The sequence below is a fragment of the Poromitra crassiceps genome (assembly GCF_964638095.1).
Source record: "Poromitra crassiceps genome assembly, chromosome: 20".
NCBI classification, from domain to species: domain Eukaryota; kingdom Metazoa; phylum Chordata; class Actinopteri; order Beryciformes; family Melamphaidae; genus Poromitra; species Poromitra crassiceps.
In genome coordinates, this window is record NC_139637.1 from 2,818,060 (window position 1) to 2,833,359 (window position 15,300).

Genomic DNA, 15,300 nt, shown 5'->3' on the forward strand with positions numbered 1-15,300 from the left:
TCTCCCTCCTCACTTATGCACCTTTTGTTCTGTTGGTTTGTGTTGTTTAGTTATTTCGCCTGGGTTTTAGTTAATAAATTGTTTTAACTTTTACTGTACTGTATGATTCCCCTTATATGTTACAACCCGGCTCGAGGAAGTAATCGTACACTAAAAGTAAAAGTTAAAACAATTTAATCATTAGACCTACGGGAAAAGAAGACAACAGAAACTACAATAAACAAAACAGGACAAAAGGTGCATCGGTGAGGAGGGAGAGAGACGGTCCAATGAGTGGCCCCCAACAACAGCTGCAAGACAGGGCCCTTTACATTAACTTAAACAATACAGGCTCAACGCATAGGAGACAAATATAAGACAATGTACTAAATTACTTTACACCATAGATTGACTACAGATGCTATAATGTATCAAATTTGAATGCAACTCACATCAAATACCTCATGTTAAAAATCATTGTTTCCAACATACATTTTCAAATGCCTGAACGAAGACTAATGTGAAACTATTACAGAGCAAGAGCATGATAAATAAAAATCTAAAAACCAAAAAGAAAATGATATCTAATGCAACTTCAGCACCACGGAACAAGGCCCCACATACCACAAAATATATCAAGCCAAACTGTAGCCAACAGTCACTTCAGGTGAGGTGAGGTGATGTGACAGTGTGGGAACTGCAGAAGGTGACACGAGTAGCACATTCAGAATGGATGGACTGGGATGTTAGTCCAGACCAGACCACTGCAATCGGCCGGACAGCATAAATGAGTGGGATCCCACATGAGGGAGAAAGACCGGCCAGGCGAATCACCCGTCACCCCTAACCTCGTCAAGGTAGGCCAGAAACGGGTCCCAAATAGTTTGAAATCTCCCAGGTGAGTTGGTCCTCAAGAACCTGAGTCTCTCCATTCATATAACAGAGATCATGTCCGCCAACCACAACTGAAAACAGGGTGGAGTGGGAGACTTCCATTTCTGCAGAATGAGTTTCTTGGCAACAATTGTGTCAGAGATTGCTGCACAGCTGTAGGGAAGTTCAGAGAGGATTCCGAGCAGCCGAAGATGGCGAGTTCTGCCTCCGGCTGAAGGGTTACCTTGTAGGCCTTAGAGTAGCCTACCAATCAAATATTTTGGCCCCATATCCGGTCAGTAAAGGGCAGGACCAGAAGGCATGAGACAGAGTGCCCTCCGACACCCGTCACCTGTCACACAGTGGTGAGACAGACGAGTAAATCTTGTGCAATTTCTGCTTAGAATAGTGAAGACGGTGAGTAACTTTAAATTGGATCAGCTGGTGTCTACTATTAACTGAGCCGAGTTGTATCACAGACAGACTCCTATCCCATATAATGTCAGACAAGTCAATGCCAAGTTCCCCCTGGAAATGCTGTGTTGCTCCAACACTATGCAAAGATAGGGATGATTCAAATGGGTAAAAATCATCTTAGAAGTGTAGTAGCCTACTGACACTCGGGCTAATATATTCAGACACCTGTTATCAATGGGTGTGTATTGCAAATCCCTAAATCACTGCTAAATATCCCCCCCATGTTAAACTTACAACATACGTTTTTCTGACCATAAAGCCCAAAGTCCGGGGCTGCAGTTGAAAAATTGCTATAATCCGGTGCAAAGCATCTTTTCTCTTTGAGATCAATGTTATCTTTTTGCACAGGGTCCCTAGAATAAACTTTATAAGCTAAACTAAACAAAAGATAAGCTGAACTTTGTCACGCAAGATACTTTGTAGGCTACTTTGTACACTGTATGTTGTCTTTTCCTGGGAAAATGTTGCAGAATCTGCAACGGATAGGCTCCTACTGCATGCTGGGATGAAAGTGATCACTCAGATTCATTATGAAGTTGATTGGACACTTGCCAAAATGCACACCCCACACTATGCAGAACCATCACTGCAGCTGGTCATGTGATTTGCAGAAGTCTGCAGGCTACTGGAAACAAATCCATGCAAGGCGCTAATCGGTTTGAATTCGTTCATTTGATCAATATATAATGATCAATAGCTATTAGTCGCGCAGTTCAACTTTAGCCTGTTATATTGAAGAGGTTATTTAATAGTCGATGCTTCATTCCTGGTCGCGTCTCCTCTCCTTGCTGGCAGCTTTTATAGAGGTGTACGTCCCCTTTAAGGGAACCATGGCTCCTCTCAAGTCGAGGCAGACATTTTTCAATGCAAGATTTTTTTTCTTGCATAAATTATGTTCATGACGTAGTGCAAAAAGGCCAGTTTTGGCGTAATTTGGACCGACTTAACGGCACAAATAGGATTTTGTGAGACACCTCGGGGTGATTTTTGATGATCCTAACTGTTGTGGAAAGGTGCAACCGTCATTAAATATTAAGAGAGAGAGAGAGAGAGGACCCTTAACGTTGCAACAACCCTCCTTATCAATGCAAATGGCTCTTTTGTGTGCAGTCACAGCGCCTGTCTGAGTGGGAGCTGAGATGCATTTTTAATGATGTGTGACTGAAACAAACTGTGACAAGGAGCTTTCTAAAAGGGGAGGATAAGCGCAAAATAAGCTGCATCTATCTACACGGTAAGTTGGAACAGAACAGAACAGCGGTGCTCTTTCATAGCCCTGCTATTCCGATCGCGCGTCGCAGCGAAATGGACGAGAGAGAGGAAATGAGTTTGGGTTAATATGCAATGTTCGTAATTAGCATAATTTATATATTTATGATAAAGAGAGGGGAAATACATAATATTCGGTCTCTAGGCACGGGTCGAGATCATTGCTGTCGCCCATGCTTGGCGGTATAGCAGCTCGTCCCCCAAAAAGTGGCCGACGCGGCGAGACTTTTATTGGGCAGGAGGATCAGGATGGGGGTGGGGAGCCCATCATCAGCTCAGCAAGCCGCGGAAGTTTTGACAGATCTTCATTCGTAAAGGAGGAACAGACGGACCTTATATCTTGTGTTTGACGTTCGCCTCTTAATTCGCAGCCACTTTCATGTCCACGGTTCGGCACGTTCAAGTGCAACATAGGAGGCCTATGTTTACATAGGCCCCTCCAAAACAGTCTGGCCGTGGTTTCATACAACAACATAGCCATCAATAAAAACAAAGTCGCGCTTGTGCTTTTTGCCTGCTATCACATTCACAACAGACTCAATATTCTCTCCAAGTCGACCTCTGAGATGGGTGCAAAACAGAGCAGCGGGGCTACTATAGGCTCTCAAAGTAATGTTATTCAGGTGGTGGAGATCTTCCACAGCTGATCGTGTCATGCGTGTTTTTCCCACCCAGAATGCCAGGAGGTTGGTGAGTGAGTGAGTGAGGGTGGTGGTGCACTACTGCTGCTGAGCCATGAACTCCCAGGATCTCCCTGCCAAAGATGCCCCACTCACTATCAATGAACAGGTACCACTCTGTCATCAAACCCCCCCCCCCACTACGCCCTCACTGAACACGCCCACCACACCTCCAGGTTGTCTCCAAGTTCTCTGCTGTCATCTGCTGTTGCCACACCCCCTCCCATGTACCAGCATACCACCACATCATAATGGAATGATTATCTATTAATCCATTCTGCTTTATGCTTTATGCCTGTGAGGAGCATTACTGGTCTTTACACTGCCATGCTTAATGATTGATTGTGGTTTTCTCCTCTCCAGCAGCAACATTCTGTGTGTTTAGACAGTCAGCAAACAAAAGCAATGCTCTGTTTGGGGAGCGTTCAGGAACGCATTGCTTGAGCTGCTTGTTGTTGGCTGATGCTCTCTCTTGTCATTGTTTTTGGTGTAACTGTCTCATACGCTTTCATAATGTCTTCATATTGTGTCCTAACGTGTGTGTGCTCGGCTTCTCTGTCCCTCCTTAGCCATTCACTGTCTGACTGCAGACGTCTTTTTTCAGCCATTTGTAGTTCCTGCACTTTGAAAATTCCCCTGCCAAAGACAACCAGGTATGCATCCTCTCTCTCTCTCTCTTCCCTGCATTGTCTCTGTGCCACCTTGTCCTCCAGCCAAGGTTGTCTTGCTGCCTCTCCTCCTCCAGGGCTTTCCATGATTGCACACCATGAATCATCTCGTACTTTAAGAGCAGGTGTAACTGTCTCTGTGTGTGGGCTAGTGGGGTGACGGATAGATGCCCGCCGGACAGATGATAAAAGTAGCCTATTAAATAATCATTTGAAACCTTGGCTACTCTTTGTGACCCTCCAGGTGGTCAATCAAATGAGAGTTTTGACCACAGTGAGAGCCTGTATTCACCGTAGATGTTTCGCAAAGTAATAATAACACAATCATAACTGAGAGATATTGTTCTGCACCGGGTCATACACCCAATCATAAAATCGCAGTCTTTGAACAATAGCTTCCAGGGTGAATAGAGGAGACAGCTCAGTGTGTGCGTTCGTCTTGATTGTGACTTTTTTTGCTCCCCTGACCACCACCACCACCACGCAGGTCATCGTGATGTCCGGCCATGAGACGATCCGTGTGCTGGAGGTGGAGGTGGACGCGTGTCTTCCCTCCTCGGTGCACGATCTAAAGGTGGAGGAGGCGGGGAGGCTGGCCCCGGAGCAGCCGGAGGCCAGCGGCACGCGGGAGTCTCCCACTGTACCCCACGGCACCGGGGGAGTAGGTAGGTCAAATCCTTAACGGGGCTGTCTTGTGCTGTTCTGATTTGAAAGTACTTATTCACCATCGACAAACAGCGACAAACAGTTCACGTAAAGTAACTCTGGGATGTGCTTATCCAGTGCTGGGAGAGCCGCAGGTGGTGCCGGTGGAGGCCGCAGCCCAGACGCTCCAAACTCTGGCTCCTGCTGTACCCATCACTGTGTCCATGCCACAGCCCCAGACCACCATGCCCATCACCGTGCAAGGCTGCCCACAGGTATGACTAGCAGGCTGCCCACAGGTATGACTAGCAGGCTGTCCACAGGTATGACTAGCAGGCTGTCCACAGGTATGACTAGCAGGCTGCTCACAGGTATGACTAGCAGGCTGTCCACAGGTATGACTAGCAGGCTGTCCACAGGTATGACTAGCAGGCTGCTCACAGGTATGACTAGCAGGCTGTCCACAGGTATGACTAGCAGGCACAGGTATGACTAGCAGGCTGTCCACAGATATGACTAGCAGGCACAGGTATGACTAGCAGGCTGTCCACAGGTATGACTAGCAGGCTGTCCACAGGTATGACTAGCAGGCTGTCCACAGGTATGACTAGCAGGCTGTCCACAGGTATGACTAGCAGGCTGTCCACAGGTATGACTAGCAGGCTGTCCACAGGTAGGACTAGCAGTGAACAGACTCGCAACACTTTCCATGTGTGTCATCAGGGAGAATGCTGTTGGACTGGATTGGTTGTCTCAGTCAGAGATGTGCTGCTGAACAACTACAGAGGTGATAACAGCTGTCTGCTTCTGTCCTGAGAGTCTATTCACTCTGTAACCTTTGACCTTATTGTCCAGTTTGGAGACTGTGGCTGCTTAGCACAAGACCGCCATCGTTTAAAGATCATTCAAAGATCAAGATCAAGATGTCGTTTGATAAAGTGTTGGCACAGAGCAGTTCAGATGTGCAGGTGTCCCTGTCTGGTAGGTAGTGGGAGTGTTTATCAGTGTTTATGTCCAGAAGAAGGAGTTCACCTGTTTGTTTGTTTTTTATTTTTTTATTTTTTTTACAACAATACACAAAACAAAACAGACAAACAGGCTCAGACACAGGAAAAAGAAAAAAAGAAAAAGCATGCATACATCATCGACATTCAATATTACAACGTGGTGCTACCGGCCACATAAGGTGCTTAAGTGCTTGTAAGAGATGTGCATGGGATCCCACGGGTCCATCAGAAACCAGCCGGACGAGTCAGCCATCGCCCCTAACCTCCTCGAGGTAGGCTAGAAACCGGTCCCAGATAGTTGACATTTTTTTAAGTTAGTTGGTCCTCAGGAACCTGAGTCTCTCCATCCGTATAACAGAGCTCATGTCCGTCAACCACAATTGAAAAGAAGGTGAAGAGGGGGACTTCCATTCCTTCAGAATGAGTTTTTTTGTTGTTGCAACAGTTGTCCCCTGTGTCAGAGACTGTGTTCACCTGTTTTCTTAAGTGTACGTTTAACAATTACTGTTGGATGGTATAATGAAGACGTAAGCTTTAACCAATGGCAGTGACACTGTAGAAATGATCGGTGTTATCTTAAATCTCAATATTCAATTATTTAACATGATGTGTAATATTCCTTTCACAGTTGAAAGGAGTTTCTCGCAGCTTAAATAAACTGTCGGACTGCCAACGCGCTATCGTTTCTAAATTGTTCTTCTAAATTGTGACTGAAAGACAGTGGTTTTTATTTGACCCTCATGACCTGTCCCCCCCACACACACTGTAGGTGCTGACCCAGGAGAGCTTGGCTGCTCTGATGACGGGGATGATGGCCCAGAGCGGCTCCCTGGGCCAGCCTCTGCTGATCCCCCTCAGCATGGCCGGCTCCATCGGTGGCCAGGGGGGCCTGGCTGTGCTCACCCTCCCCACCACCAGCGTAGCTACTCTCCCTGGATTCACGCAAGCTAGTCCAGCTGGAAACCTCCTCAAACTGCCCTTAGCTGGCCTCCAAGGTAAGACACCAACTCCCTCTCTCTGCGTGTGTGTGTGTGTGTGTGTGTGTGTGTGTGTGTGTGTGTGTGTGTGTGTGACTGTGTGTGTGTGTGTGTGTGTGTGTGTGTGCGTCATCGATTATCATGATGGATGGTAACACACAAAACTTGTCCCCTGTGCACTATAGAAAAGGGCTTTTTGAAGAATGCCTGTGCTAAATTTCAAAGACAATATTATGTTCTTGCAGTCCTGTCGTCTTCAGAAATGCCTGTCCAAAATGATATATGCATACACAAACAAAATCCAAGACGATTTCTCAGATAGAGAGTGGAGCAGAGTTACATGCAACCTTGAAGGTTATGGAAGTTGTATACTTGCTAGTAAATGTTTACTTAGGGTAGCGGTGTGCAGACTTTTTTGAATGGGGGACCAGAAAATAAATCACATAAAATACAATTGATTACAAGGATTTTGTTTAGCATCTGAAAACATTAGTTCTGTCTCTGTTGTTGTTCCTACTTGGTGCTTGTCTACAAACTGTACGATAGTGCTGTCATCATTAGGGTGAACGGAAAAAACGCAAAGTGAACTTGCTTGATTTTTGACAGATAAGCCGAGGGCCGCTTAAAATCGGTCAGGAGAGAAATGTTAGTAAAAAAGATTCTGTGCTTTAGAGGATTATTTCCCCCCTCATAAAAACACAGCTTGCTGTGCACACGATGCATAATGTCCTCTCATAATATCTGTACCCTTTAAAATTGACCATGAATATTTTGTATAAACATCTTTTTAATTTTTTCTCTCACAATGAATAACTTCAATCCAGACCAAGTAACATATTGGTGCAACAATCCAGGTGCCACCATCCTGAACTCGGTCCAGCCTCAGCTGCAGACCGCCGCGCAGACGTTGTTCCAGCCGCAGGCGGCCTCTCTCCAGTCGCTGCAGGCCGCCATGCAGCACGTGACGTCTCAGCAGACGCAGGCGACCCAGGTGACCGCAGCCAACACCATCTCCCAGCCTAGCATCTCTGTAGCAGCGCTCCAGACTGCAGGCCTCTCCATCAATCCTGCCATTGTAAGAACGCCTTTTGCAAGGATTCCTTACTGTTACTGATCATGCATTGCTCTATAGCAGTGATACTCAACTTGCGGCCCGCGGGCGCCACCTGTGTGGCCCGCGATGGAATTGCAAAAAAAAAAAAAAAAATGTTTTACAGTGCACCTGAAGGCAACATGCAAGATACCCGCTGAATAAGTGTCCAAATGTTCATGTCATTCTGGCCAATACTCCACTTCTGTTATAGCATTTCAGTTTGGAATATGGAATATCTTTCAATAATCTATGATTTAGCTGCTGAAACACGATTTCAGACGGACAAGCCCGTCTTTATTGTCACACGGTTACACATCAACACATGCACGGAGGGCCACAAACACACACATGCTGACGGTGGCCGGTGAAATTGGTCCTCTGCATTTAACCCATCCTGGCTTTGTCCTTTCCTCCGGGGGGCAGGCCAGGAGCAGTGGTCGCTTTCTCGTACAGCGCCCGGGGACCGACTTCGGATGTTGTCGTCACTGGTCGGATGACGATGACGATCTGATCTTCTGCATGTTTTTAATGGGGGGGTGGTTATATACGGAGGAACCCCCCCTGGGGGAGCACGGGGGGAGAACATGCAAACTCCTTTTTTTGAATTGTCAAATACCGCCGTCTGCTCGCTACCCAGGCACTTATGTATGTACTTAACCTAACTTAACTATCCGTGTGTACAACATTGTCAGACTAAACTCCGGCTGACACCCCAAAAACCTACAATCCGCTACAGAAAAATGTATATTGATTGTTTATTAACTGGCCCCTGGCGTTCTATCATTTCACGAAAGTGGCCCCCGGGCAAAGCAAGTTGAGTATCCCTGCTCTATAGTTTCTCGCTGGCTTCTGAGTCACGTGATCTTGTGTTGTGGCTATTGTTTCTTCTCAGATCAGTGCTGCTTCGCTGGGAGCACAGCCCCAGTTCCTCAGTTCCCTCACCACTCCCATCATCACCAGTGCCATGTCCAATATGGCTGGCATCACCAGCCAGATTATCACAAATGCCCAGGGACAGGTGGGTCTCATAACATACTGCCCTCCTTAAATTCACACAACAACACACCGCCATATTGGTCCATACCAGTGCTGTAGTCAAGTCACCACATCTTGAGTCTGAGACGCGTCTCGAGTCCCCAGTGTTCAGGTCCGAGTCACCAAAGAAGAGTCTGAGTCGACTCCCCGTCACCTGAGTTGAGTCAGAGTCAACAAAGTTGAGTTTGCAGGCATCACATTTCTTAATTTTAGGCCAGTTTGCCTTTGATGTCACACTTTTCTTAGGGCACAGAGGCCATGAGTGAAATAAGAGGATTTTGAGCCTACAAATAAATAATTTGCAAAAAAAAGGAAAACATAAATGATTTGCTTTTTTAACATTGAAGTTGTCCTATAGGGAGTACAACTAACAAAACAAAACGGGGAAAAAAACGACTTTATCAATTAGCAAGTCCGAGTCCTTCTCTCTAACTTCCCAGTCTGAATGTATGAACGCTCGAGTCCAAGTCCGAGTCATTAGTACCTCAAGTCCAACTCGGGTCACACGTCCAGAAAACTGGACTGGAGTCGGAATCGAGTCAGAGTCCTGGACTCGATTACTACAACACTGCTCGATACAACATCATTTAGGTGTTGAGAGGAGAAAGAGCCCCAAGCTACTCCAAAAGAGGTTAGGCCCTTAGCCTGGACTTGCCTCCTTCCCCTAACCAGGTTCAGGTGTCCTCATGGCTCAGTGGGTTTGGATATGTGCCGCGTAAGCAGTGTTGTGAGTTTGGATTTGGCTCCAGATCTTTACCCTGTGCACTCGATATGTTCTAGTCGAGCAGAAAGGCCAAACAAATATTCTGTTGGGAAATGGATCATCAGCCATCTCCAAGCATAGCACTACTGTGTCATTACCCAATAAGATTATTGAATATATAAGTGTCCTGGTGGCAGAATGAATAATGCATAAGAACAAGTGTAGAGGGCGCGATTCGCATTTGTAGCAAACATTCATATCGATCCATAATCACGCTCTCTCCAAGGACGTTGAAAAGGTTTTCATGCTGCTGTTTGTGTTGTTGAGAAATTGGCATCAGCCTCCAGTTAACATTCATTAGCGTTGATATTGCAAGTTAATGGGGCACAAAGCAGTTAGTTTTATTGTCCTCTCAAAACAGTTCTATTACTTACTACTCCTTACTGTACCACGGCTTATGGATGTAGTCAGTAGAATAGCTTCCATGCAATCTGGAAAGACATAATTGAATTCCAAGTCACGTAGACTAGCATGACCAATGAAGGTGCTAATTTCACAGAAACACAAATAAAATCGTATATATATTTTTTTTTATATATATATTTTTTTTAATACACAAACAAGAAAAACAAACTCAGACACAGGAAAGAAAAGAAAAACAAAACAAACAAAAAAACATACATTACACCATAGTGTTACCAGTCACATAAGGTGCTTGTGCTTGAAAAATTATGGCGTGTGGGATCCCACGCAAGGGGTCCATGAAAAACCAGACGGGCAAGCAATCCGCCACCTCTAACCTCAGTCACTTGTCATTCTTGACCTCGTCAAAGTAGGCCAAGAACGGGTCCCAGATAGTTGAGAACCTCCTAAGTGAGTTGGTTCTCAGGGACCTGAGTTTCTCCATCTGTACAACAGAGATCATGTCCATCAGCCACACGTGGAAAGAAGGTGAAGAGGAAGACTTCCATTCCTTCAGAATACGTTTTTTGGCGACAGTTGTCCCGAGTGTCAGAGATTGCTGCAAAGCTGCAGGGAACTTCAGAGAGGACTCTGAGCATCCGAATATTGCGAGTTCCGCCTCCAGTTGCAGGGTTATCTTGTAGGCCTTAGAGTACCAATCAAATATTTTGGCCCAGAACCCCGTTAGTGAAGGGCAGAACCAGAAGGCATGAGATAGAGTGCCCTGTGACACCCGACACCTGTCACACAGTGGTGAGACAGAAGGATAGATTAATTTAAGCTTGGAGTAGTACAAATAAAATATTCTTGAATGTCCTAAGAGTGGGTCTGACCAAGGGATCAGTAGGGCAGTTTTACAATTACCAAAAATATTGTGCGCTTTGCTACGCTGCGTGTGCTCGCCCGCTGCGTGTGCTCGCCCGCTGCGTGTGCTCGCCCCCTCAACTGGCAGCACTCATTTGTACCGTGCCTCGTTGGTTTGCCCGCGACGTCTCACCGGCATTACGGGCTCGCAGACGCAACGCGTGCCAGTTGAGCGGCCTCGCCCACTCAGCAGTTGAGCAATTGTGCGCTGTAGAACTGCTGCGGAACCGCACCGCCGCCGGCCGCCTTATTACAGTAGTGAGATTGACATACTTTTCTCTTTCATTTGAAGGTCATAGGAACCCTCCCACTGTTGGGAGGCCTCCAGGGCCTGCAGGGCCTGCAGGGCCTCCAGGGTCTCCAGGGCCTCCAGGGTCTCCAGGGCCTGCAGGGCCTGCAGGTGCAGACTGTCACCCCACAGCTGCTTCTCAACACCCAGGGCCAGATCATCGGCACTCTAGGGAACGGACCAACCGTGGTTACAACGTCTGCTGCAGTTCTGCCCAAGGCTGCAGCTCCTCCAGTGATGTCCAAGCCAAGCACACAGGTAGATGTTTGAGATGTTTGATTCTGTTTGAGTTTATGTTTGCAGAAGGGAATAAACGGTGTCTGCAGTTATCCGTGTCAACTGACACAGCTTACTGAATGATCACTGGCTAGTCTGAACAGATTGGTAGATCATTGAATATTCCTAGAGATCATTGAAAATGACAACATTTCGCAGAGTAGATCATTAAAAGTTTCATATTTAGTCGTATTTATTGACGTGACTTTTTGTCTGTAGATAAGTTTGACACGCTGCCTCTCCCTCCCAGGCTGGGGTAACTGTCAGTCAGTCGGCAGTTGTCATCGCGCCACAGTCATCAGTAATGAAACCCGCACTCTCCTCCTCGGTGCCCATCACCTGTGGAGACTTGGCAACAGTGGGCCAGCTTGTCAGCAGTATGTACTGTACACCTGCTTCTCCCTCCCCCAACATACATCCGTTTTAAGTAGGTAAGGTATTTTTAACTGGACTCTTCACACTTTCAGAACCCCAGCAAGCAGTGAGCAGCGAGGAGGGCATTAATCTGGAAGAGATTCGAGAGTTTGCCAAGAACTTCAAGATCCGTCGGCTCTCCCTGGGGCTTACTCAGACACAAGTGGGTCAGGCGCTGACCGCGACTGAGGGACCGGCATACAGCCAGTCCGCCATTTGCAGGTAAACTACACCCCCCCTTGCCTCTTCCGCAATTTATTTTCCCATAGACATTTCGTAAAAGGCTTATAAAAATAGTTTTACTGGGTCAAACCAAACGGTTCAACTATATTTAGAACCGGGAGAGACCATAGAACATTTCACTCGGACCAAAACTTAAAAAAACAACATCAAAAAATATCTTCTTTAAACCCGCATTTTTTTATGTTTTGGTCTGAGTGAAATGTTATGCGATCTCTCATGTTTCTAAATATATCTGAACCGTTTGGTTTGAACAAGTAAAACTATTTTTATAAGCATTTTAGGAAATGTCTAGGGGAAAATAAATGGCAGATGAAAGTCTCTGGTACAGTGCTGAAGCAGGAAGTGACGTTCCACTTTGGCTCTCTATACCTGCACAGTGCACATGTATGCTGGATGAGAGGTGTCACTTTATACCATTTCATTATAGGATCATGCAAATGGCTTAATTGTGCTATTCATTGTCTTACTCAGACTGTTGGTAATAATTGCATTATCGTGCGCATGGAAATGCAGTCACTGCTGAATAGATTAACTAGGCTATGTTCACTTTTATAAAATCCTCAAATGAATGCCTTTAACCTTTCCTTATTGGCTGCAAGGAACGATAAACTGAGTGGATCAATTTAACTGGCTAAATGGTTAAATCTGGTTTATTTCCCATAAATAAAAGAGATCTTATTGTAGCATTAAAACCTGGGCAGTAATGGAGTTAGTAAACAAAATAGTAACACATTTGGCAGTGGGTTGGTAATAAACAGAGCTACTTTGCTCAGCAGGCCAGTAGCCATAATCCATGAGTTACACCCATCCAAATTTGGCCTAGACCTTACGTGAATTTATGTAGATGGAAATTAATGATGTGTTATCTCGATCATGAAATGGGCATACATGCAGTATATTCCCATGGAATACTTCTGGACGAACTAAAAGCATGTGTTTGTGCTGAAGGTTTGAAAAGCTCGACATCACCCCCAAGAGTGCTCAGAAGCTGAAGCCGGTGCTGGAGCGGTGGCTGGCCGAGGCCGAGCTGTGGAACCAGAAAGGCCAGCAGAATCTGATGGAGTTTGTCGGCGGAGAACCGTCGAAGAAACGCAAACGACGCACCAGCTTCACGCCGCAGGCGATAGAGGTCCTCAACACCTACTTTGAGAAGAACGCCCTGCCGACGGGCCAAGAGATCACGGAGATCGCGAGGGAGCTCAACTACGACCGCGAGGTTGTGCGAGTATGGTTCTGCAACCGGAGACAGACGCTGAAAAACACAAGCAAGATCAACGTCTTTCAGCAGCAGTGACAGCAGTGACCAGACCTCACCTGTGAGCTGGGGTGGTTCACCTGTGGTCCGTCGAGCCTTCTGCGAAGCCGAAGGAAGAGTACAGAGAAACGGATGTAGATCGGGTTGTAAATATAAACGGTTTAACTCCATTAACTTCGAAAGAATATGAGCTTTTGGAGATGAATGAAGGAAGTAGTGACACTTGAATCTTATGAAAGAGTACTCAAAATGAGGACTGAGCCCAGTTTTTACGATGTGTGTGTGTGCACTACTTCTGTATGGTGGGTACTGAGTCAAACTGCATGGTCCTCTTTTAACATATACCGTGAAAATAACATGTCATACTTTAAAACATTAGATGGACTTTGATACAAGTGGTTTTATACCCTTCTAAAAATATTTTTAAGCTGCAATGCGTAGGTTTTTGGGCAAGTCATAGCTATGCTACCGTGGCATACCGTGGCATTACTCTGATATTTGGATAATATGCTCGTGCCACCAAAGTAAAGTAGCGCTGAAATTAGCAGCTGCTCGTTCATATCTCCTGGTTTTATACTTGTTTCTGTTTAATGTGCTTACGATACTCTTGTTCACTCTTTGTTCACCGTTGTGACTGTTCCCTTAATGGCCTGCCATTGCTTCTGCAGTTTTGTCTCGAGGCAGACCGAGTATATTTGTAAAATAAGAGCAGCTTGGTTTGGCCGATAATGAAGTCAACCTAAAGGTCACATTTTATGCTATTTTTAGACATGTTATGCTATTTTAAAAACATGTCTGATGGGTCGTTAAAACAAGACAAACCGTCTCACACAACATTGCCTGATTCAGTAGTGCCAGACTTTTGGGATATTCTTATACAGTAGTAAGCTTAATAATAATCAGTCAAATTGGTTAATTGAATTTAATATGAACATTAAATGTTTGAGATAACTGTTCAGCCAAGAGGATAATGGGGCTTTCTGTTATGACTTTCATGTTGGATGACTAAGATCAGTTTCTGTTTGCACGTACAGTCGACAGTAGATTTACTTTGTAAGGGAACACAACTGAGGCGATTCTCCTTACCTCTGCCAGTCTTTCCAACAGTTCTTTGCACTTTAGTGACAGTGGGGAAAGAAAGGGTTGTGTTTGGTTTGTGCACATTGCCAGGTTCCAGTTAGACTTATAAGAGAATTTCTTGTATTCTTTTATTTTTTCTGAACAACAAAAAGCTTTGCTTTGCAAAATGTAGCAAGTATTAGCAGAATTACAATCATTAAGATGACAAGCATTCTCTTATCATTAAGGATAAAGTACTTTTTATGCAGATTAAATATAAAAGATGAACATTATGCATTATTCACATCTTTAAAAGATTTTCTTTGTGAATGTTATATGTTGAATGGTGCATTTTATAGTTTCACCTTATATTTGCCTTGTTAGAAGTGACAGTAGGCCTATTTTCCAATGGACATATAACCATAAAAAAAATATAAATATTAGACTTGCTTTAAATTAACACATCTCATACATTCATGTTTAATATTTTGGGAGACATGTAATATTACTCAATACTAAGTGACTGACTTCAATAGGGAAATGAAAAGCAAAATTTGAATAACAAGGCATCGGCTAGGGGTAATTATGTTAGTATTTATAATATTTGAGTCTGTAAAGCGTTACACGTTATCTCAGTTATTTACGAGACATTGGGAAAACAAAATTTGAATACTTTTTGTCATTTTCTGTCAGATTAAATAAATATAACTTTATTAATCATTCCATGGTGTTGTGTTGTTTTTATAGATTTTGAACATCCCTCTCAAGAATATGGAGAGAGGAGGTCAGACAGTCGGACAGGTTCAAACCCTGCACATCTGCCCTGTGGATGCGCTCTTGAGCAAGTCACTGAATCCCAGCCTGTTGATACTGGCTCTGGCCTCAGGCAAGTGAAAGCACAGGATCAAAAATATGATTTTGATCATTCTCCTTATCATCATGGCTGGTCAGAAGCAGTAGGTGGCGCTAATGCATCTTAGCGTTGGATGCATCCACTTCCAAAAACACAAAAAGGAAGAAGTAAATTACGGA

General features: G+C 45.0%; 1 protein-coding gene across 1 annotated transcript; it reads left to right on the plus strand.

Moving 5' to 3' along the window:
• The first annotated feature begins 2,450 nt into the window (after positions 1–2,450).
• pou6f1 (POU class 6 homeobox 1) lies at positions 2,451–14,909 on the plus strand. The gene is given in 14 exon segments (XM_083657079.1): positions 2,451–2,563; positions 3,274–3,387; positions 3,883–3,888; positions 3,891–3,911; positions 3,914–3,931; positions 4,434–4,611; positions 4,730–4,866; positions 6,368–6,593; positions 7,400–7,650; positions 8,561–8,686; positions 11,025–11,279; positions 11,548–11,674; positions 11,765–11,933; positions 12,903–14,909. Coding segments are annotated over 13 exon segments (1,914 nt in total). The 5' UTR covers positions 2,451–2,563; positions 3,274–3,333; the 3' UTR covers positions 13,249–14,909.
• The last annotated feature ends 391 nt before the right edge of the window (positions 14,910–15,300 follow it).